The sequence below is a fragment of the Rissa tridactyla genome, chromosome 16, assembly GCF_028500815.1.
Source record: "Rissa tridactyla isolate bRisTri1 chromosome 16, bRisTri1.patW.cur.20221130, whole genome shotgun sequence".
NCBI classification, from domain to species: Eukaryota; Metazoa; Chordata; class Aves; order Charadriiformes; family Laridae; genus Rissa; species Rissa tridactyla.
Genome location: NC_071481.1, coordinates 8635837 through 8658857, shown reverse-complemented (window position 1 = coordinate 8658857; position 23021 = coordinate 8635837). Strand labels below are relative to the sequence as shown.

The 23021-nt window shown below is 52.2% G+C and overlaps 2 protein-coding genes across 3 annotated transcripts in view; both read right to left on the bottom strand.

The window, feature by feature from the left end:
• Window positions 1-14255, bottom strand: part of CDC42 (cell division cycle 42) — a 28774-nt gene extending 14519 nt beyond the window's left edge. Inside the window, exons 1-2 of one of the 2 annotated variants that reach the window (XM_054222238.1) lie at window positions 14173-14255; window positions 759-900 (exon numbers count right to left, since the gene is read on the bottom strand). In XM_054222238.1, coding sequence (XP_054078213.1) covers window positions 759-863 — 105 coding nt within the window. In that variant the 5' untranslated portion in view covers window positions 864-900; window positions 14173-14255. Of the gene's footprint in view, window positions 1-758; window positions 901-2057; window positions 2080-14172 lie in introns of those variants that run through there. The other variant, XM_054222237.1, reaches the window with a different exon arrangement.
• A 4877-nt stretch (window positions 14256-19132) lies between these two features.
• C16H1orf50 (chromosome 16 C1orf50 homolog) lies at window positions 19133-22868 on the bottom strand. The gene is made up of 4 exons (XM_054222728.1): window positions 22726-22868; window positions 21586-21672; window positions 20360-20491; window positions 19133-19645 (listed from the first exon to the last, which is right to left on the bottom strand). The coding sequence occupies exons 1-4, from the start codon at window positions 22858-22860 to the stop codon at window positions 19463-19465; spliced, it is 537 nt and encodes a 178-aa protein (XP_054078703.1). The 5' UTR covers window positions 22861-22868; the 3' UTR covers window positions 19133-19462.
• Window positions 22869-23021: the final 153 nt, after the last annotated feature.

Below are 23021 nucleotides of genomic sequence, written 5' to 3'. Positions count from 1 at the left end.
GATAACGCGCATGTGGCTTGTAGGCAAACTGCTCCCCACTTGATCTTTAGATAAGCCAAGGGATTCAGTATCTCAGAAAACTGAGCCTGTAAGACTCCAACAGGTTACTTAGAAGTAATCAAGGACTACACACAAAGGTGGCAAGTGTTTGGAAGTACAAATGAACGAGACTGGGCAGTCTAGATTCAAAGACGGCTTCAGCTAAGCACGCGAGAAATAACTAGCCACACTCCATAGTTCACCGCACAACCTCGGGGTGCTTCAGAGCTGCAAAGCAGAAAGGAGCATCAGAAAGCGTTCGGTGTAGTCACTGACTGCTCTAGCAACATAAAATACTGCTTTCCCTAAAAATGAAGACGTGGCAAGAACTGAGAGCACAAGCTGGAAAGCGGGTCTTCCTGCTCCTTGCTCTCCACTTCGCAATCCTAACAACTGCAAATAATCTTGTTCACAGAATTCTGCCGGTGGCCATCAGCAACCAGAAGCTTAGATTCTGCAAAGCAGTCAAGCAGCGGGAACTGCCCCGAGACAGGAAAGGCACCCCAGCGCCACCAGGTAACGTGAGAGACGGGTAGCAGTAGTGTCCCGAACACACCGATCATTCCTTTTCTGGGCTGTACTAGTTAGTCTCCAACAGGAAAGCAGGCTGGAAGAACAAGTATTAAGGCGTGCACTCCACAAAGGTTAGTTAGGAAGGAAACTCATGCTGCCCTACCCCACCATGCCCAAAGGACAACTGGAGCCCTTCTCGCACTTACCGTTGGTACATATTCCGATGGGAATTTATTTGTTGTGTAAGAAATTAGGAGACAGGTTTTACCAACAGCACCATCACCCACAACTACACACTTGATCGTCTGCATAGCTGAAGTCTACTAGGATATCAACTCCAACGAGAACCTAGAAGAAAAAAAAAAAAAAAGAGAGATACATATTTTTAGATGTTTCTCATTCTCACTAGATAGCAGTCCATGTCACTGATGAGCTTCGACTGGAGCCCAAACCACTAACAGCACATATGGGATCTGGAAATAGACATTCCTAGATCAGGCGGTGGATCCATTCTCTCCATCACACCCACAAAATAGGAAGCTGCTTATTTTCATAAATGCAAATACCTCCTCCCTACAGCCAGGCCCCTCCTCCCACCGCATACAACTGCCAACACCACCTACGACATGGTCACTTTTCTATATTTTTTTTCCTAGTAACCTAGAAGTGAGAAATAAAAAAAGGTCTTAAGGTCTTCCCAGGTTGTTTTTAATGCAAGGACACATCCAGCCTTAGAAAGCCAAAAGCATAAGCTTGGGTCTTGCTGACTGCTAAGTAACATACGTGCCTCCCAAGAGATCCTCTCCCTCTGGAGAGACTTCACTAAAGGCAGCTCAGCAGGAAACACAGCAGCACGAGCTTTGAAACTAGTTTACGGGATACGAGTTAGCCAGTACAGACAGAAGCAAACATGATTAATTCCTTCTCCCCGCCATTTTTTTTTGTTCTGTTGTGGGGTTTTTTTGGTTTTGGTTGTTTTTTTTTTTTTTAAAGCCCAAGTACAGTTCTACAGTCTTTCGGTTAAAGTCACTACTTAACGTGCACCTTTATCCCCACATTGAAGGCTGACAGCAGGGAGCAGCTCAACGGGGCATCGGGTTCCCAAGGAATCGTATTACTCTCCGGGCATTACAAAACCACGATGCACCCAGCTACTTCAACGCCATCCCAGCACAGACTTTAGCACACAAACTAAATCAATATTTGCCATCAATACCTCTTCCAAACATTATTTAGCTACCTCCAGTGCCAGACACAGATGCCCTTCATTAATATATTACTTTAATTAGAAAAGTACCAGGCCTCTGGCCATTCATTCACATACAGGTGTGAAATCCTGACACCAGCAAGCCCAGCAGCAGAGCTCCCACTGACTTCCACCATTTCCATGTTATTGGAAGTACTTTTATTTATAGCGACAAAGACTCGCAAACCGAGTTACCCCCTGCCGGGGGGGCGGGCAGGGAGCAGAGCACAAGGAGAGACATCCACGGCAGCAAATTTACCCTCAGAACGGTGGCAATGCTTTAGCCAAGCAAGGATGTTGCCAGGGCTCTCAGTTCTGGGTAACTGCATTAAAAAAAAAAAAATTTGAATTGATCCCTACTGAACCATGCATTTGAGCGCCTCCTGGGGATTTCACTTCTCAGAGCCATCTGGAAGAAATACGACGCAGTTCCAGGTTTTTGAGTGTTCTGGTCACAGCTAACAACACGATTTGATACTGCACATCCCATTGTTACGCTTGCAAGGAAAGCTACTTGCTAGGAACTCAAAACAAGCCTTACACCACTGTCTCTTCTTCGGATGCTGCAGGAACGCTCAACTATTTAGACGGAGCCAGTTAACTTCATAACAAACACCCTCAAAAGGTCCTAAAACCGGTACTTGTCGGGGAATACTAATCGCCACCATTCCCGCAAGCCACAGAGAGACCCACAGCAGGCAATTTTAGGAAACGGCAGCAAAGCCTCAGAGCAGGACATCAGCCGGCATCTGGTGCGTCAGGCACTCACAACACTGCTACCTGTACATCTGCGTTCAACATACGCAGGATTCGCATAGGCATCAGGCGTTATCACCAGGCCTCTACTTGGTGCCATGTTTCAACATCAAAATAGTAAAAGTCTGTTGATTTGTGCAGCACGCTTCAGTTTCAGACAGGATGATCAGCAGCATCCACAGCGAAGCCGTACCAACAGGCCCTTCATTAATACCATAAAAAGTTCTGAAACTTGGCCCTGAAGCAAATGCACATTTACTCAGAAGGACGAAGCAATCGTTTGCATTTCAAAAGACATTTTCTGTGTTCAGATCAGCTCATCCGTTTGTTGAGATATTGTGTCAACTGCTAAAGGTGCTCACGTAGTTCTGCCCTGCCATGCTGGTGGCACTGATCAGAGAAAAAAAAGCCGCATTTTAGAATAAAAAAAAAAAGTCACCAGAAAGAAAGCAGTCAATGGAACTGAGCAGCTCAGTCCCAAATTAAGAAAGCCTTCATGTTTACAACAAAGGTGGAAAGGGATGAGTCCCTTGTTAAGTAGATTCTAAGAGGAAAACACATCAAAACAGGTATCAGACCTGGCTCACCAACTCAGGCACACCCCAACTAAAACCAGCCTAACTTTCCAGCACGCCTCGCTAGCGTGCCAGCCTCCTCCACGCCATAAGGCACCATCACCAGCCTTTTGGTTTGGGATTTCCCCAAACACAGCCACCCAGCTGTGTGCCTGCACAGCACAGGTAGCAGCCTTCACGAATTCCTTTCAGAGTTCATCGATTTCGTACAAAACATTGGGCTTCCGAGCTTTTTCAATGGCAGGCGGAATTCAGGAGATCTCTGCTACAGCTGCCCTTGCTCACCCCACGCGGTATCACAAGAGGAGGAGCACACCCACCTCCAGCTCCACAGCACTGGGGCCACCCCTTTGAGAAACCCAGTCTCCCTTCCACCCTGCCCTCCCCCTGCCGCCCACCTCCTCCTCCTCCATTCTCTGTTCCTCCTCTCCCTTCCTGCTCTACCTCCTCTTCTACCCTCTTGCCCCAATTATTCGTATTTCCTTGTTTACTCATAATTTGCAGGTTACATATCTGCTTCAAGACAGCCTTTCCAGAACCCAGAAAGCACAGGAGAGGAAAAATCCAGGCTCTGAAGTGCTTCCTATGCTTTTTTGCAGCATACCAATCCATGATCAACTATAAACCTTAAAATTCTGTATATTCACTCGTACAAGAAAAGCTCGCATATGCCTTTAAAAAAAAAAAAGGAGACGTGTTTAGTGTTACTCTTCAAAACTCATTACTCCAGCGAGCATCAAGCAAGCAACAAAAGGAAAGCCCAGTACGAGAAAGCCCATCCGTGCAGTACGCGAGTCACTGCAAACCTCCGCTTCTTCCCCGTCCTCAGACCCAGCCGAGCCCCGCACGAGCTCTGGGACGGGCTCAGAGACAGAGCACAGGCTGGCCACACACGCCTCGCACGCAGGCAGCGTTACTGCCACAACACTCACTTCTGAGTCTCGCGGTGCACAGCGGAGAACACCAGCAGTTCAAGTTAAGAGTATTTCCCATAAAAGCACTGCTTACTCTCAGCCTGCACCTCAAATTCACTTGAATTCCCAGGGCTGGTATGGTCCACATCACCGATCCAAACGCGCACCACCCTACGCTGGATGGGGGCGGGAGGGAAAGGCTCTGAACTCACCCCACACACCGCCTTTTCCCACCGGCTGACCCGAGCCTTCAAGCTTTCGGGCAAGCGGAATAAAACAGAGTGCAAATAACCCGACGCCTCACTCTGAAGCATAAAGCAGAACCTGAACGGCACAACAGGTGACCTGGAAAAGCCTGAGCAGGGCTGGGTGTTGGTTAGGAAAAAAAAAAAAAAAACAAAACCAAAAGGAAGACATTAACAAAATATACCATGGAAAACACTGAACTGGCCCCCCCAGACATTGTCTATGTACCAAGTGACTACCATTTCTCTCACACAGTTGTTTAACTGCCACCCCCCAGCCCATGAGACGCTTCGGGATTACATCTTCACAGGACCAAACTGCATTCCAGCACATTTTTAGGTAAAGGGATCCCCTCACCATTTTTTTTTTCCCCTTAATGGATATGTAACTTTATCTTTAAATACTGACATAAGAAAGCCTAAGTTTTAAACAGATTTAGAGTCTTAAGCATAGGTCTCAAAAGTCTTACCAGTGGGAAAGTGTTGGTGAATAAATTATTTTACTTGGATTATCGGGCTTTCTAGATTAGCAGGATGAGCTACCTTCTGGTTTCCATTTCTAAGAAGTCCAGAGAACACAGCGGAAAACAAGCTCATTTTTAGGGAGCTCCCATGCACCATCCTGGGACCTACTCTTCCGTAGGGAAAGCTTTAAAGACAGATACCTTATTGACTCATGGTTTCAAAGTGATCTAGTCCAATAGGAGATACAGCTAGGGAATAACTCATCCCTACTGCACAGCGCCAAAGGAGGGAGAAGCAAAGAAGTTACAAGGGGTTTGGGGCTGCTCCCCAAAAAAAGTAGCCTAATAAAAGGAAGCCTACACACACACCACCCAGCAGGACTAGGAAACACTCTGAGTAGTTTTAAATATCTGAGGGAATTAAAACAGACTGGAAAGCGCTGAAGTCATCCCAGTTTGAGTGCAGTGAGTGAGTTTTGAGGCATGTAATCGTGAGCCACCCGGCCAAGCCCAGACAGGGGAGCTGATAAAGACTAGGAATGTAATGCAAGTCACTTCTGTTCAACAAGATCTAAAGACATCTTAAAAAAAAAAAACCAACAACACTGAATTGATTTAATTTCTCAAACCTCTCTGTATTGTAACAAAAAACTCCAGTGCTTCAGCAAAGTACATGTTAAACTGATCATATTTCTAATATTTGTTGGATTTTAACCTGTTCAGCATGTGATCACACCCGCAGGCTTTCACAGAGCTCAACATTATCCTGGCAACTGTGGATTACAAAGCCTCGTAAACTTTGTCAAATTCATCAGACAACCCTATTCCAGACTCAACAGGTCCATTTTACAGAATCTTCCTTTAAAGCCCAGTTACATTTTTATGACAGACAGCTGATCTGCATTGAGGATTAATCCCAAAAAAGTGGTAACAGAGATGCAAGTGCTGCAATGAAAAGTTAAATTAAAGTCTCCAGCGGGACGCTGTGTAGATAGGTTAATCCTCCCTAGTGCAAAGGCAAGTTTGGAATTAGGCACTTTCTTCGTACAGGCCTGTGCATGCTCCAAAAGACCCTGAGAGATCACAAAAGGCCAAAGAAATCCACGGTGCCTATGGCAAGTTCCCCCTTACATAGCACAAGTTGCAAGAAACGCTGTCCCAAACGCACCCTGACACTGCGGCCCCTCTTGTACAAGCCTACTTTTCCCAGTTTAATGGCAAGCACATGAAACGTGGTGTTACTATGGGAGCCCCTTAGTTTTAATGCACAGTAGTTGCAATATATTCTAGCAGCAACGGGAACTACGGACTGTGAAGAATTAAGTGAAATTTTGTGGCTCTTTGTACACAATCAGCGTTCTCTCCTAAACCAAGAGGTAAGAATGTGCATGATCTTGCCTTCAGTCTCCACAAGCAATTCGATGCAGAAACCACAAGCCTCCAAGCTTGCTAAGATTCCTTTTATTTTTAAGCTGCTGAAGTCTGTTTTCAGGTCAGAACGCGTACGTTCTCCTCGCCAAAGGAAACCGAGCTGTCAAATCTGTCCACACATCCTGCACCGGTTTCCTGCCGAGCCTCAGCAGCACCGCGGCTTCCTCTTTCAGGCAGGACTGAAACTGCTGCCATTTCATCACAGGTACCGGCTGGAGGCAGCTCCCTGCGAGCAGCCGCCGCCTGATGACCAAGAACCATTTCATGATGCTCTTTAGCGCACACACCATTAACTCACCAGTCGCAGCTTAACCAGCTCCTCGCAGCTCCCAGATCCTGTTTGGAAGCCTGCTACATGTTACAAGAAAACAGAGCTATTTCTGAAGACTAAGACCATTAATTATTTTTTTTTCCCCTCCCGAACAATGCAATTGTACAGTAAAAAGGTTATTCATCTAACTCCTGTGAGCTCAAAGCACTCGGGAGTCCACAATGAAAGGAAGACACTTAGGCATGCTGATGTCTGTTAACCACTTTTACCCTTCCACACTACTTCCATTTTTTACCTTATAAAAAACCCCACGTTTCTAAATAAAGTATTTGTTTGTATTTGATAATTTGTTCCTAGACTAATCACAGTCATTTCAAGGCACCCTCGCCCTACCGTTTCAAGGTACTTGCCCTCTGCCACGTCCTCCAGCCCTACTATAAACTAACACTTTTGCTTTTCAAATTGGCAAGTCTCCCAAACCAGGGGCACCAGAGAGAGACAATCAGCTACTACAACCCAAGCCACCCTGTTTCCCCACCAGATGCCTACCAGTATTATATGGGGAAAGCACTAATTGAACACTTGCGGTACAGACCTGGCACGGCGAACCCTTCATCGCAAAGATCACTGCGCGCAACGCACCGGTTCTCTGTGAAGATCACAAACCACTAACAAAGAGACCGCACGGGTTCAGCTGTCAACAGCAGAGCTAAAAGACCTTGGACCTCTTGCTACACTGGTGTTGTCGCAGACCTGTGATGCAAACCACCAACAGGAGCTGCTCTCTGATTAAGAGCTGAACCCCAGGAAGACTCCCTGGCACAGAGGGCAAAACTGGTTTCAAGAGCGGCGTTACCGCGGCCAGTGTTCTCCTCTGCAGGTGTACAGCAGCCATTTACGGATGTTACCTAAATCCCCCAGCCCAAAACCCCCCTTTCAGCCTGCTAGGAATCTTCCTCGGGGAGATCTCACCCCAGAACTACACACGTGCCACTTCTATACTAGTAACGCAGTAAAAGAAATTCAAAGTACGTATCACGCTCTAAACCACCTGGTGCCCAAGCTCACCTGCCTGCCCTGCCCGCAGCTCAGACTGCTGCGGGCACACAAGCGAGAAACAGAAATGCATGTGCTCCCGAAGCTTCCAAACTGAGCTTAAGGCCCAGGTATTTAACTTCTTAAACAGAGCTTAAAAAAAAAAAAAAAGCTGTCAAGCTATAAACCAGCACAGGCGTTGCACTCCCTCAGAAGAAGGGAAATCATGAAGTCCAAGGCAAAGCTTGCAAAAAGCAGAAGAAACCGCTGAAGAAACAGTCTTGTATCGTAATCAGTTCAGGGTCTTGAAAAAGATATCCTTCTTTTTAAGCACTGGTTGTTTGGGGGTTTGGGGTTTGTGTTGGGGTTTTTTTTTTGGTTTTTTTTTAACTTCTGCTAACAAGTCAGGCAACCCTTTAAATCCCATCTCAGAATTTGCACTCCACAAGGGAGAACTATCTCCAAAAAACAGCATTGCTATTTGGTTTATATGGAAGGCGTCTAATTAGCAGACATATGGCCAAAAAAAAAAAAAAACAACCCTCAGTTACGCTACAAGTTGGTGTCAAGAGGAACACAAGAATTCCGGGTACAGATCCAGATCTGCGGCAGGTCTCAATGTGAAGCTGAAGAGACCCACAACAGCAGAGCACACTCCGGCTCGTACGCCTGCCCGCACCCACAGTCTCACCCTGGTACTGGACACAAGAATGGGCAACATTTAGGCCCACAAAAGCCAGATACAGGATCACCATCACCGACGGAGCTGGACCAGCACCATGACAGACCTAACTGAGCTCTCAGGCTGATGTTGTTCTTGAAACCCACTGAATTTGCTACCGTTATGGGAACGCCTGTTTGAGGTAAGTATGCGTCTGGGGTCTTGGAGCATCCCGAGGTCTGCCCCGCAGCACAGCTTGCGTATCCCAATGCCTCTGTGGTTTTGAAGCACCCGTTTCTAGCCAAGTTACTAGGAATTACCAAGGAAGAACCAAGAGATCTCTTCTCAAAACGCAGTTTTCTGAGATCAACTGGTATTTTCTACACTTAACATAACTTTCTTTTTCTGATGATGTAAGTAAGGATTGACAGCCACTTTGTACATCTTCGTAAAGGCTCCTCACAACAAACTGGTGAAGCAGAGACATGCACAAGATAGGAAGTGAAGGCACTGGGTGGGGGAATTTTAAAAGCCTGAACCTAAACTACCAATGTGCTTCAAGTTCTGTAACTTCAAAAAAAAGAAGGGGAAAGCCATGTCATCCCATTTTAGTCTGAAGTTCAAAACAAGAAAGCTGCCCATGCAGCCTGCCCAGACAGAGAGTGACCCAGTGGGCTCTCTGCTGCCACGCCAGCTCCAGCGTGGTGCAGCCGTGCCTACATGTGCCCACCCGCCGTAGCACTGGCACTGACCATCTCGGCAATGGCATGGCTCAAAACTGCCACCTTAACTTCACCAAACTCGACAGGAAAGAGCAAAAGCGTCGTTTTCTCTGTTATCACTCTGGTTAAGATTACACTGTCAAAACCAGCCCTCAGCACCGGGAAAACCTGCCTCAGATCAAACACTGGGAAGTATGTGGGCTTACATTAAGTCCTTTTTGGTCAAAGGCATTTTAATCTTACATTATTACTCTTCACTTTCATATTCTACAGGAAGCTGGTTTACCCTACCGTGTAACAAAATCCTGTTCAGTATTTTAATACCACATTAAAAAAAAAATCTTTATTAGCTTAGTTTCATACTGTTAATATGTAAAAATACGAGCTGTACCTATACTCCTGTTCTTGCACACTAACAAATCATGGTGCGCACTAGCCTCGCTGTTTCTCTCCCCATACCAACGGCCAGCTACGTTCTAAAACAGGCACTGGCAGAAGTTCCTCTATTTTGAGGCACATTTTTGCATAATGGGAAGCACCCTGCACGCGCATCAGTTGCGGCAGATCTCTCCTCATTCCTGTTACGCGCAGGGAAGGGGACAGTTGCGGGTGCTCCGTGCACACAGCCTTGAGGATGCAGCGTGTTCGGGGGACATAGCTCAGGCCGAGCAGCAACATGCCGTCTGAGGACTAAAGAGATAAAGCTTTGTTAAAAAAAAAAAAAAAAAAAAAAACATTGCAAGAGCAACTTTCAACTTTTCCAAGCCACTGAGCCACCTTGCCATTTCTTTTAAAACTAAGGAAGTAGCTGGGAAGTTCAGAAAATAACTGAAGTGGGAGAGGTGGCCCCACACTCACCTAAGCGGAGGAAGCGACCAGAGCAGCTGGAGCCCCCCTCCCTCGCGCGGCAGAGGACAGGCCACCCGCAACACCTGGGCCGAGGCAGCAGGACCCAGTGCCTGTTGGGCAACTGGCAGTTTCTCAGCAGTAGGTAAATGCAGAAGATGCTCAAGAAAAAGTAACAGCCCCCACCGCAGGACATGGAAGAGGAGGATCCTTCTGAGCGGAACCAAGCCTTTAGCTCGGCAACACAAGCACTAAAAACAAAAATAAGTCACTAAACTCAAGTTAACTGTTCAAACGCATCGAGGTGAACCACAACCAGAGCATGGCCACCGTCACATCCAAGCCCAGGACACAGCCTTCCCACAACAAGCCCTTTGGCATTCAGCTGTTTGCCAGCCACAGCTGGCCCAAGGCAAACAGCTACACCAGTTGATGGAGGGGCAGATGCCCTCTTTCCTTACACCCAAAGCTGCAGGAACATTTTTGTCATTCCCCCCCACTCCTCCCCCAAACAGAACACTCATCATTGGCCAAAAACACAGCACAGCATCTTTCAACTTGAGAAGAGCTGAGCAATTCAAAACAGCTTGTTACAAACCAAGACAATTCTGGCAGCCGTAGCTATGGCTGTGAGTCTGGCACCGCCAGTGACAGCAATCCTGTCCCGCTGTAGTCTGCCTCCGGGCCTCGACTAGTCCCCACTCCTCTGCTCAGCCTAAGGTTTGCTCCGACACTGTATTCACTTGGTAAAAACCTTCACCCTGACATAGTTTGGTCTACGCTTCGAAAATACACACTGATACCACACCATCGGACCACAGGCACGGAAGTCTGAGCGCAGATGAGGGCGGTATCTGCACAGCACCGCCAGGCAGAAAGGCTCAGAGGAAGCCCCTCCATTGCTGTATTCAAAAAGGTTTTGTTTCGGTTTTTCAAGAGACAAGAGAACAGCGCATGGAACAACTCTCCTGCTGGGAATTATGCCGTAACATTCAAAAGTAATGGGGTGAATTAGCAGCGCAAGAGCTTAAAATAGAACTACGGTTTTTAAAAGCTTTTGCAAAACTAACCCTTTGTTTTCTCTTTGTAAAATGTCCCTTGTTTAGAAGAAAAGTCGATACATCAAGAAAAGGACAACTCCTTCACCGATGAGAAAATAGGCCAAACAGTATTTTGAAGTTTTAAAACTCTTTTAAAACAGAAGTCACTAACTGAAACTCAAAGGGAAGACTGCAAAGATCAATTTCATGCCAGCAGCATTGAAACTCTGCTTCTCATATTCATTATTTTCAGTTTACTGCACACACAGGACTGGATAAACAAAGCCAGTTCTTCCACCCAACAACAATCCACCCCCAGAAGCTGGGAATATCTCGCCTTAATGCCATTTTTGTCGTTTATCTCAGGCATTTACCTGCAGACCACCATAAAGACGCAGCAGGGGCTGCAAGAGGCAGCTAACCACTGCATATGGAAGGCCATACGGAGAATTTTGTGCCCGAGGAGACACTCTGGTGAAAGGGTTTTACCTGCCACTTCCAGGGGTAATCCTTTCCGATGGATACCCTTATGGTATGCATGTGTATGCAGTACGGTGTAAGCTATTTTAAATAGGGCTTGAAGGAAGCCACGTAACTAAGTGATGATAGGCTCCAGAAACGTAAAGATGCTTCAAATTTCTTTAAAGCTTCAGCATAAAAACTTAGCTAGTCACTACGTTGCTTTATTTGTCACGTATTAACTACTAAAATTAGTGGGCTTTTTCAGCTGCATTCAGCATAATGGGGTGACAGGAGCCAAGGCAGAACTCTGCAACACACTAAGTGTAAGTGGTTAAAGGGACCTTCTTGTGCTACTCAGAGTACCAGAAACCGATTTCACTTCCATTCAATTTGACAGCACCTTCACCTTCTATGAAAAAAAAGGTGGTGTTCTTTCCTCGGGAACTGGAGCCTCAAGAGTGAGGATAATGACATCCCCCTACAATTCCTCCTTACAGACTATTACTCTAGAACTCAGATCACTGAAATTCATACGATCGAGGCTAATGACAGCATGAAAGCTCATCTGACCACAAAAAGGCAGGCAGAGGAAGGAGAGGGCTAAAATGCACAAGCCCATAGATGATTTTTAAAAGCTGTGAGCACTCACATTAGCGTAAAGCAGATTACATACACCTCAGCTGCAATGATGCACATTCATATATTCTACAAGTTCTCGAGTTGGAAGCCAGCTGTATCAATATGCTGTATTGACTGTGAAGCTCACAGGGCAACAGATAGCTGTTGAAAAGATTTTAATTAAGATGTCCAGCTGTCTGTGCTCATACGACTTGGAAATTTATTTCAGTACCAAAGCAGCATTTTAACCAGAAGGAACTTTTACATCAGGATTAGCAGTCAACTTCAGGCTGCTCTTCACATCAGCCCTTCACAGGCTTTGCAGGAAAGCAAGGAAAGCACAGCTGCACACTCATCAGGGAAATCCCTTGGAGTTTCAGATGTTTCTGTTTACTATTGTTCTTTTAGTAGAAGCTCTACGGATTCCATTTTAGATACTCCAGACACTCCAGGACTTCCAGAACATTTCTATTTAACAATGAAAACCCAATAAGCTTCACAAAACAGGCATCAGTTCCAGGCAAACAAATAACCCCAAGCAGGACATGTAATGAGCTGCGAGCACCAGTTGCAGGTCATGAATAACCAAGTTCAAAGTATGCAAATCTAATGATTAAAATTTCTGCCTAGAACACGTTACCAAACTGCAAACATGTTTTATCTTGCATCACAGTAGTTTTTATTCCTTGCCAAGATTTAAAAATGCTTTTCCTCATTGTTACCGAGGCATACGAGTGAACAGTTTAAACACAGAATCATTTCTACAGTTAGCAATATACTGATGCCAGCCTTACGTGTGCCCTAAGACCTGTTTCAGAAATACATTTGCCTATACCGCCTTCCCCATAATCCTACACTAACAAGAAGGAACAGTTCCCAAAGCAGAACAACGGATTCTCCACGTATAGCTAGCTGAATACAAAGGCTTTCTATCTAAAGTTGGTTTTGCATAAGACCCTTTTGCTAACTGAAAGGGAAAGCTTGAAGAGCTTTACTGAGTTATTGCAATTAGCAGTATGAGGAGCTTGATCCAGGTTTTAAATACCCCAAAAAAAAAAAAAAAAAAAGGATGTTTGGGGCACTTTGAATAAAGACAGCTAGCACCTCCCTTCCTAGAAGAAACACAGATGAACACGAGACAAAGACAATCACAGATGGCCAGACCGAACTACTTCTGCCTGCTCAGTTGTCATCTAACATGGCCTCCTTGCTAAGGCCCTGTCAGAGGAGGGTAGCGAAGCCGCTCTGGCTCCACCGGTTGCAGTACCCATACCGACAGGGCAGCAGGAATTCTGACCATTTTGCAATTCTTCATTAAGCACAGGTTTCACAATGCCAGTTGTTATGCTCGCAGCTACCCGGCCATACGAGCGTCTCCTATTGTCGCCATCAGCTGCAAGCTCTACCCGCTTATAGGAAAAAACACTAATGAAGTCCAGACCACTAAAACAAACCTTTAAAACACAGCTAGGCGACACGCTGCTGCAGTATATGCACCCTGATAAAGTTTAAAAGGAGAAACATATGTCAACACCAAGCCTCGAGGTAGCCCTGGCTCCTACCCCAGCCAAAACCAGCGCTGTCGTTGGCACTGGTAAGGACGGCCTTCGAGGGAGCAGAGACCTGCACCTTGGCAGGCGAAGCCAAGCCGCACCCCCCAACCCCTTCTCGTGTGGGAGATGGCTTCTTGCAGCGCATACAGCTCCGGCCAAGCCTTCCACAGCGCCCGCGGCGGCGCAGAGCGGCCACGGTGCCCCGGCCGGGCAGCGACAGCGAGCCCAGCCCGCAGCCCCCCACACACCCCTCACCCCGCCGCGGGTGACCGCCCGCCGCCCCCCAGCGCAGCCAGGCCGCTCCGCGGGGCGGGGAGCCAGGTCAGGCCCAGCCAGCCCCGGCGGGGAGCGAGGCCCGGGCCCCCGCCGCGGCCGACGCCCCCAGCCCGGCAGCGGAGCGCTTCCTGCCGCCGCTCCGAGGGTCCGGCCCCCGCCCGCCGCGCCAGGAAGCGGGGGAGGGGAGGAGGCGGCGGCCCGGCACCGCCGCCCCCGGCAGACCCGTCCCCGCGAAGGCCGAGCCCCCCCCTCCCCCAACAACTGGCAGCGGGGAGGGGGCTCCGCGCCAGTCCGCACCCCCCACCCCCGCGCCCCGCAGCGCCGGGAAGGGCCCCGCCGCACCCCGCCGGCGGCCGCCCGGGGAGGCCCCGCACACGCACCGCGGGCCCCGGGAGAGCGGCTGCGGCGCGGCAAGGCCGGTGGGGGGGGGGGCGGCGGCGTGCGGGGAGAAGGGCGCGGGTGGTCGCGGCGGCGGTTCCGTGCCCGCCCCGGCGCGGCCGCTCACCTCAGAGTCTCCGCCGGGCGTTGGCAGCGGCTGCGGGGTCTCCTCGGCTCGGGCACAGGGGCACGCCGCCGCTGACGTCACCGCGCAGCGGACGCTGGGCGGGGCGGTGCCGAGGGGCGGGGCGGGGCGGGGCCGGCAGGGGGCGCGCGCCACCGCCTGCAGGGCGGAGCCCGGCACCGGGAGCGGGGGGTGGAACACCGAGGGAGGGGGCGAAGCCCCGGGAGCCCCGAGCGGCCGGGGGGAGCCCCGGGGCCGTGCCCGCCGCAGCCCCCGTGACAAGCGGGCACCGCACCCGGCGGCGGGACCCCGCACCGGCACCGCCCTGCCTGCACCGGGGGAGGCGGGCCCCCGCACTGGCACACCCTTGCCTGGAGCGGGGGCGGCAGAACCCCCACCCCGCACTTACACCCCGTGGGGTGCGGGACCCTCTACCCTTTACCGACACCGCCCTACCTGCACCGGGGGCGGCAGGACCCCGCACCGGCACCGCCCTGCCTGCGCCCCGCGGGCTGCGGGACCCCCACCCCGCACCGCCCTGCCTGCGCCGGGGGCGGTGAGACCCCCCCCACCCCGGGGGATGCGGGACCCTGCACCCCCCTGCCTGCACCCCGGGGGCTGCAGGGGCACGGGGGGGGGCACAACGTCTCCCCCCCCAGGGTGCGCATATATCCCTGCGTCGCTGTTTCCAAATTCCCTCCGTTTTTTCCTTTTTTATTTCTTTCTTTTTTCCTCCCTGCCTGCAGCTGAAATATAAGGGGCCAAAGAGCCGTGGCTGCTCTTGTTGGGAGATTCCTGGCTGGGAGACCCCCCCGCGGGGGGGGGCTACACCCAAACCCCCCAAATAAAATCAAAACTGCCCTTCGGGAAAAAGAGCAGAGGCGGAAAATCTCCCGGGCGCTGCCAGTTTGAAAAGCAGGAGCCAAAATCTGGCCTGGAAGAGAAAACTTGTTTAGAGTTAATTCGATTTTTAAAAGGCAGGGAGACCCACCGGCCCCCGGGCCAGCAGCCCCAGCAGTGGGCAAACATCAGCCCTGGGAGCACCCGGAGCGGGTCAGACGTTGAGAGCATCTTTCTGCCGGCCCTTTGGAACAAGCCCCGGGTTATCTGCACGTCCAAAGAGGGAGCAAGAACCACTCTGCCCAACACCGCTGGCCTCAGAACCACAGCTCTGTCTTCTCCTGCAAATATTGGGGGGGGATTTTGGAGCGAGCCGTTACCATCAGACCAGATTCACTGCCGCCCTGAGCGCTCACAAAAGGGAGAGGAGTATTCTCAAAAACAGGATGCCCATGAGCCAGCGATGGGCCCTTGTGGCCAAGAAGGCCAATGGCATCCTGGGGGGCATCAAGAAGAGCGTGGCCAGCAGGTGGAGGGAGGTCATCCTCCCCCTCTGCTCTGCCCTGGGGAGGCCACAGCTGGGGCGCTGGGTCCAGTTCTGGGCTCCCCGGTTCCAGAAGGACGGGGAACTGCTGGAGAGGGGACAGCAAAGGTCTACCAAGGTGCTGAGGGGACTGGAACCCCTCTCTGATGAAGAAAGGCCGAGGGATTTGGGTCTCTTCAGTCTGGAAAAAAGATGGCTGAGGGGGGACCTTATCAACGCTGATAAATACTGAAAGGGGGGGTGTCAGGAGGATGGGGCCAGGCTCTTCTCAGTGGTGCCCGGGGACAGGACAAGGGGTAACGGGCACAAACGTGACCATGGGAAGTTCCACCTAAACATGAGGAGGAACTTCTTTGCTGTGAGGGTGGCAGAGCCCTGGCACAGGCTGCCCAGAGAGGTGGGGGAGTCTCCGTCTCTGGAGACATCCCAACCCCGCCTGGAGGCGTTCCTGTGCCACCTGCTCTGGGTGACCCTGCTCTGGCAGGGGGTGGGACGGGGTGATCTCCAGAGGTCCCTTCCCACCCTGCCAGTCTGGGATTCTGTGAATGGAAACGAAGTCTTGCAGGAGACGGCTCATTTTTATTCAGGAAACGCGTTACCTACCGCACCTGGAGCAGTATGTAATTCTGCCTCCTTCCCTCCGTGGTAGTTCCTCTAAGCAAAGCAGAGGAAACCTAAAGGAAAGGCTTGGAAAAGATGTAGGAGCGAGACATGGTCCATACCTCATCTGCGGACAACCTCTGCCCTCCAGCACCGCGTCCTGCTGGCTCTTCCCAGCTGATTTTTGGATGATGGCTCAGTAGAGGCTGAGCTGAGCGGATGAGATCATGACCCTCAAGGGACTCGGGGAATCCTCCACCAAGCCCCATCTCCTCTGTTCTCCAGAAACTCATCCCAGCTGCAAGCGCAGCAGGAGGCTCCAGCTCGTCTTCCTCCCACCGGCTCCATCCTTGCCCGTTTCCCACGGGATGAGTTGCTCGGCTCCGCAGCAGCACCTTCCAGTATTTCTGACGTCACCTCAGCTCTTTGAGTTTAATTAGATCCAAAACCAGCTGAGACGGCAACGCTGGGCAAGCTGGTCTGGGGGAACGGTACCCCCTTCCCAGCACCACCTCCCCGCACATCCCCGCTTCCTGCAGCACAGAGAGCAGCGAGCGTGAGCCCGCCATCTCCATGTCTTGCCTCTTGGTACCTTCTGTGGATTTTCGTACAAAGTTAGGGCCGTAGTGGTTTTGCTTTTTTGTGGCGAATCCAAGAAAAAGACGGGCCAGCCCCCAGAGGAACGCAAGGACACTGGGGAGTTACAGGGTACAGAGGGTCAGGGTGGAGACGTAGGAAAGCTCGTCTGAAACCCCACCAAAGGCCAGCGCATGAAATCACAAGCTTCAAAGCCCTACGGACGTCACCCCGATCCCCTCCGCGTGTCGTTGTACTGATTTTAATGATGGGAAACAGAGATAAAACTGGGGCAGGAATCCCCTCTTCCCAGAGGAGGATAAATCAACGCATGTGAAGATTGCTGATGTCTCTGTAATTAGCACCATGGCAAAGCCCATGCAGTAATTAACTTTCTCCCTTCGAAGTTAAGATTTAATAACAGGCAGTAAAATAAGACCTGGGGCGATGAAACAAGCAGGGGAAAAAAACCATCAAATTAGACACTTGTGACTCGATAAGGAATTAATTATACCCTGGTCTAATAATAATAATAATAATAATACATTGCTTTTAATCTGCCCTTGTGCTCCAAGTGAGGGAGCTGGGAAAAGGTGCTTGGAATGTCCCACGTTGACTCCAAGGATGGGGCTTCTGCCAACCAGAGGCTCAACCATGCCGGGACGGGGCTGAGCTGGGAGAAGAAAATCCAGGACAAAACGACCCTGGGCTGCTGGGGAGCTGCCTCAAACCTCCCACCCCTCTGCGATCCTAGCAGGGAACGGCTCTTCCCACGGGGAATCGGTGCCGCCAGCAGCCCCGAGCACCTCTCAAGGCAACTCCCAGGGTTGTGCTGGGTGTGTGGGGACCAGAAGACTGGGGACAGGAGGCTGGAGGAGACGCCGTGCCCTGCCAAAGGGGGAATAAACTGCAGCGATGGCCAGCCCCAGTGGTGGCGCTGGTCCCCACGGGTCTCTTGGGGGTGCAAAGAGGTTGTCCCTCCCCTTGGCAGAGTCACTGCAGCACCTCACCTGAAGCAGCAGGTTCAGACATCGAGATGGAGATGCATAAGTCAAGGGTGACGTGGGAGAGCACAGTGCTGCAGCATCCTCCTTTACAGGACACTGGTGGGGCATCCAAACCCCTCCAGCTTCAGGGGGGGACCGGGAGGAGCAGGACACTCTGGGCACTCGGTGTAAGATGAACAAATCAATGCTAGAAAGGGAACAAGGAAATTTAGAGGAGGTAAAGAGATTATTTTGGGAGCGTATGCATGAACCGATGCAAGCCTGATGCATAGACTTAGCCCCAAATTGAGTTGGGCATCACCCAGCGGAGCTGAAGGCAGCGGTGTCTTCCTCAGCAGTGGTTAAGGAGAGATGGGGCAACGCCTGGGAAGGTCACTTGGTGCCAAGGACACCACTCTTGCACCACCACCACCTCAGAAGTGAGGAGAACCCAACTGCAATGTGGGTGGAGCTGGTGCTTCTCGGCAGAGCGCAACCGCAAGTGCACCTGGGGTTGGGGCTCCACCAAGAAGCACCAGCTCCAGCCTTGGGGGGCCCAGACCCCAGGGTCAGAATGCCCCTTCCACAAATGGTCCCCAACCTTCACACGCCGCCAGCGAAGGAGGAAGAGGAGACTGAGGCCAGCGTGGACGTGCAACGCCGTGAGCAGCACATAAAGTCACTACCTCATCATCCTGGGGGGGTGAACAAGTCATGGGAGGATCCAATCAGATCTAACGTTACATGCCGGGATCCAACCTGGACATCTCCTTCTCCAGCAGTACATTCCCACCTCAGCTCCTGGCAGAGCAGGCGAGCTCCTGGAGGAGCCCTGGGCGGCTGGGCAGAGGGAGGACAACTCCTCAGCAGTTCTGATCTTTGCCTTTCCCCAGCTCTTGGTGGAAAAAGAGAGGCTGGAGATGTCCTACCAGTCCCACACGCCACCCAGTCTCCCTGGTAAAGCCAAAGGGATCCTTGCCATGCAGACAGGACACAGGGCCTGTCTCGGAGGTGCATTTGAGACCAAGATTGATTTATTTTCTCCACTGCCCCGGCACAGAAGCATTCAGCATCCCTGCATGTTCCTGTCTCACCCCAGCAGCTCAACCCACTTGAAGCCACGGGGAACACACGAGGACTGTGAAACACCCAACCTTTTGAAGAGCACCTGAAGCCTGCATGGCACTGCTGAGGATGCTCCTCACAGAGAAGAGAGCTCCGGGTCACCCCGTGTGACAGATTCATGGGTTCAGACCAGTGGGGACAGAGACTCCGGTCACAAAAGACCCTTCTGCGCGGGGTTTCCACCACTCCTCCCAGGCCACAGAGCTTCCTAAACACGGGCATTTTAACGAGCAGCAAAATCCAGCCCTGAAATCATCACCTGCTGCAGGTAGTCACAATGAGGTACACCAGAGCCGGACAGGTAGGACATGTTTTATAGCATTATCACATCTGCCCCAAGCATTTTTGCTTTTTGCCCCAAGCTCTCTTGGAATTGATTCCACCTGGTATTATCTGCCCCTCGCTACAGCTTGGCATAAGTCAAAGAAATAAATTACTCAATTACTAGAAAATCCAGTAAGACTGAATGGAGAATTAGTCTCATTAAAGCACAGAGCAAGTACTGGCGGCATCAGCATTTTTAGGTTTTGGTCTCTTTCCTTGCCCTGCCCTTTGGCAACACGCAGGCACTGTGTGTCCTCATGCAGGACTCTGCGCAGGGGGTCCCGTCCGGTCACTCGTGTCACTTGGTCAGGCCCTGGAAGTTGGGCTCGGTACACGGTGGCAGCGCTGCCTGCCGGCTCAGCAGCTTATCCAGGATGTTTATTTCAGCATCTCGTCTCTCAATGTCCTCAAACGGAGTCCAGGACATGTCGTGCTGGAGCTTATAGGCACCAAGAAATTCGTGGGGACAGGTCCCCCATTCCTGGAGGAGAAAGGAGAGAATCCTATCACCGCTCCGTTTCCCTCGGAGCTGGGCTGTGCTGTCCCCCAGCCCAACCTCTGTCCATCCTGGATGACTGACCACCTTTGAAGGAGTCCCAGCTACGTGACCATCCCATTTTCTAACCTAAAAATAGGCTCAACTACCCCAAGTCTAAGACCAGGTCAAGCTACGGTGGTGCTGACACAGGGAGGTTTGGGGATTTAAGCTCTCCCGGACCCGCACAGAGCTCCTCTACCTGCTGGATGTTTTGCTCTGAAGCCCTCACCCTGCACGTAAGAAAATGGGTGGCCTGGAAGGAGGAGCCTCCAAGGCCACCCCTACCAAGCTGCAGACAATCTCACTCCCCGGACTGAAGCCCCTGAGAAGACCGTACTGCCAGACAGCCACACCGCACAGGGAAGGCCCAGGGCATGTTTGCAGTTCCAGAGAAAGAACTGCAGGGACCAAAAGGCAGAATTCAGGTCCATGCGCCGAAGGTCTTCTTGTCCACCACCCACCAAGGTCCAAGAGAACTTCATAATTTGTCTCTTACACCAGCAGGGTAACCCCGACCAAGGACAAACGCCAATTGAGCAAGGGCCTACAAATGTCCCCATCAAGGTGGTACTTTTCTCTGAGGTCTAGAAGTGCCCAAGCACCAGAAACTTGGATTTTTTTTCCCTCCCTGCTTCTTCAGGGGCCGTCACCACCCACCTTAGGAGAGAGGATAGAGAAGTATCGCTGTCCGCTCTCCCGCCTATACATGTAGTAAATGTTTCCTGGCTTCTTCACAAGGTTGCAGGCCACGTGGTGCAGATCAGCATCTCTGTTAGCTTCATCCAAGACCTGAAAATCAAATTTAAAATATCCACGCTTGAAATAAAATGACAGCACGGTCTTGCCTCTCAGCCAGAGGCCAAGATACCTGGACACATCGCTCGCGAGGCCTCATCCCCCTCAGGCTTCACGTGGCAGTCCTTTACTTGCCCAGGAAGGAGATGTTTTCCAAGGAGATAAAGTTTTTTCCAAGTTTCCCCTGTTAGATGGACCTCAGAGCTCCTGCACCCCTCCACGGAGCTGGAGATACCTCCAAGAATCTAGGACCTCTTCACCACAGCCCCAGGTTCCCCTCTGTTCCTGACCCCACCACACGCTGGACTCGTTCCTTGCCTCCATACACAGATGTTGAACCCTGGGGGCTTCCCTGCTGCAGTCCCTCGGGGAAGGGACAGCAGACAAAGGGGAATTCATCACCCTGGCTCCACCAGCTGACTGCTCCACAGCTCCGGCTCCACCAGTTAACGATTATGTGACGTAGTGGTCTTGATGGCAGCGGGCCAGTCGCAGTGACTGGCAGATCCTTTCCCACTCCGGCTCTGAGATTTCACCCCCAAGGGTGAAGTCTGAATTGAAGAGGACAGCTGAGTCCCACTGGGCTTGCTGCTGGGGCCACCTGCTCTAGCAAATGAACTGGGACAAACTGGAAAGCCAAGCCCGTCGTTAGGTAACAGCTCATCTTCTCCCAGGGGCTCAGATCCACGTCATCACCCCACTGCACCGAGCCCTCCCGGGAGCACAATGCACACGCTACGACGACAGGAGTTGTCTGTCCCAAAACCAGAGTCATCTCTCTGTCCTTCCTGACACCCAAGCTGGTTTTGACTGGCCGCCCTCGCTCCTCTGCCTTAACAGAAGTCCTCCCTGGTGTGCAGAGGACTGAAAGCACTGAAAGCATTCCCCCACCCCCGTCCCCAGCTGATACCAGACAATAAACCCTCGTTATCTTCCCACTGAATCTTCTCTACTTGGCGCCTGGCCATGATTCACATCCAGGCCACAGCTCTTCCCCATCGTCTGGCAGTTAAGACAGACCCCGATCTCCCTCCCCTCGCAAGCGCAAGGCAACCAGCCTCCTGCCCAGCCCGCGGACGTGGCCTCACCTTCCGAGCCTGCTCCTGCAAGTACCGGATCTGCTCAGCGATGACGGTCAATTTATTGCAGGCATTCGCTCGGATGAAGTCGTCCGCCTGCGAGGAAGAACGGGGTTTGGTCAGGACGGGGACGAGCCGCAGCCCTTTGGACCTTGCCGTGTTGCTCGTGGCCTCGCTCGAGGCTTCAGCAGGGCTGTGGGTGGTGCAGGAGCTGCCCCATGTGCGGCTGGAGGGCAACCATGCCACCCCCGGCAATGGGATGACAGCTGTGGAGCAGGGACCTGGCACTGGCGGCTGCCTGGCCATGCTGGGTGGCAGTGGAAGGGAGCAGTAGGATATACTGGGAGGCACTGGGGGGGACTGAGAGGTAGGGGGATGCACTGGGAGGAGGCAGTAGGACTTACAGGGAGACACTTAGGTGGACTGAGAAGCTCTGGGGGACATACTGGGCTAGGACTTAGCACTGGAAGGTAGTAGGAGGCACCGGGGGGGATAGCTGAATATTGGGGGAGGCAGTGGGGTGGGCTGAGAGTGACTGGGATGGGCAGTAGGACATATCGGGAGGAACTGGGGTCATCTGAGAGGGACTGGGATGGACTGCGATTCACTGAAGGGGCAAACAGGACATATCGGGAGGTGCTGGGATGGACTGGGAAAGGGGGTGGCAGGACACACCTGGACACACGGGGGTGGACTAAAGGCGGTGGGACATACTGGGAGGTAGTAGGGCATACTGCGATGAATTGGGAGTTTGGTGGGATGTTCTGGGAGTCACTGGGGGGCAGCAAGGCACAGCGGGTAGCACCGAGGTGCAATGGGAGGTACTGGAGGCACAGTGTGGCCCACTGGGGAACACGGAAAGGTACTGGAAAGCCCTGGGAAGCACACGGGCATACTGGAGAATACTTTGGCATACTGGGAGGGGGCAGTGGGGTATGGTGGGAGGCAGCGCGGTCCACGGAGCACACTGGGAAGCCGCCGGGGACACCGGAAAGCAGCGGGACGTGCCGGGAAGCACCAGGGCGGCCGCCGGCTGAGGAGGCCCTGGAGGCGGCCGGGAGGCAGCGGGAACTGGGTACCCGCAGGGCCCTGGGCCTGGCTCCGCTCGGCCTGGCCTCCGCGGTCCCGCCGCCGGGGCCCGGCCCTCACCTGCTGCACCTGCCGGGCCAGGGCCACCAGGTCCCCGGGGTCCCCGACGCGGGCGGCGCGGCCTACACTGCCCTCCACCAGGGCCAGGTCCGCGCCACCGCCGCCGCCAGGCTCCGCGCCACCCGCCGCCGCCATCACCGCCCCGCCGCGCCCCGCCCCTTCCGCCCACGGGGCGGAGCTTCCGCCGAAGGAGGAGCGCGGCGGCTGGCGCTGATTGGCCGGCGGGGCGGGGCGAGGCGGAAGGGGCGGGGCGAGGCGGAAGGGGGCGGGGCGTGATGAGCCCCGGTGCCCGGTTG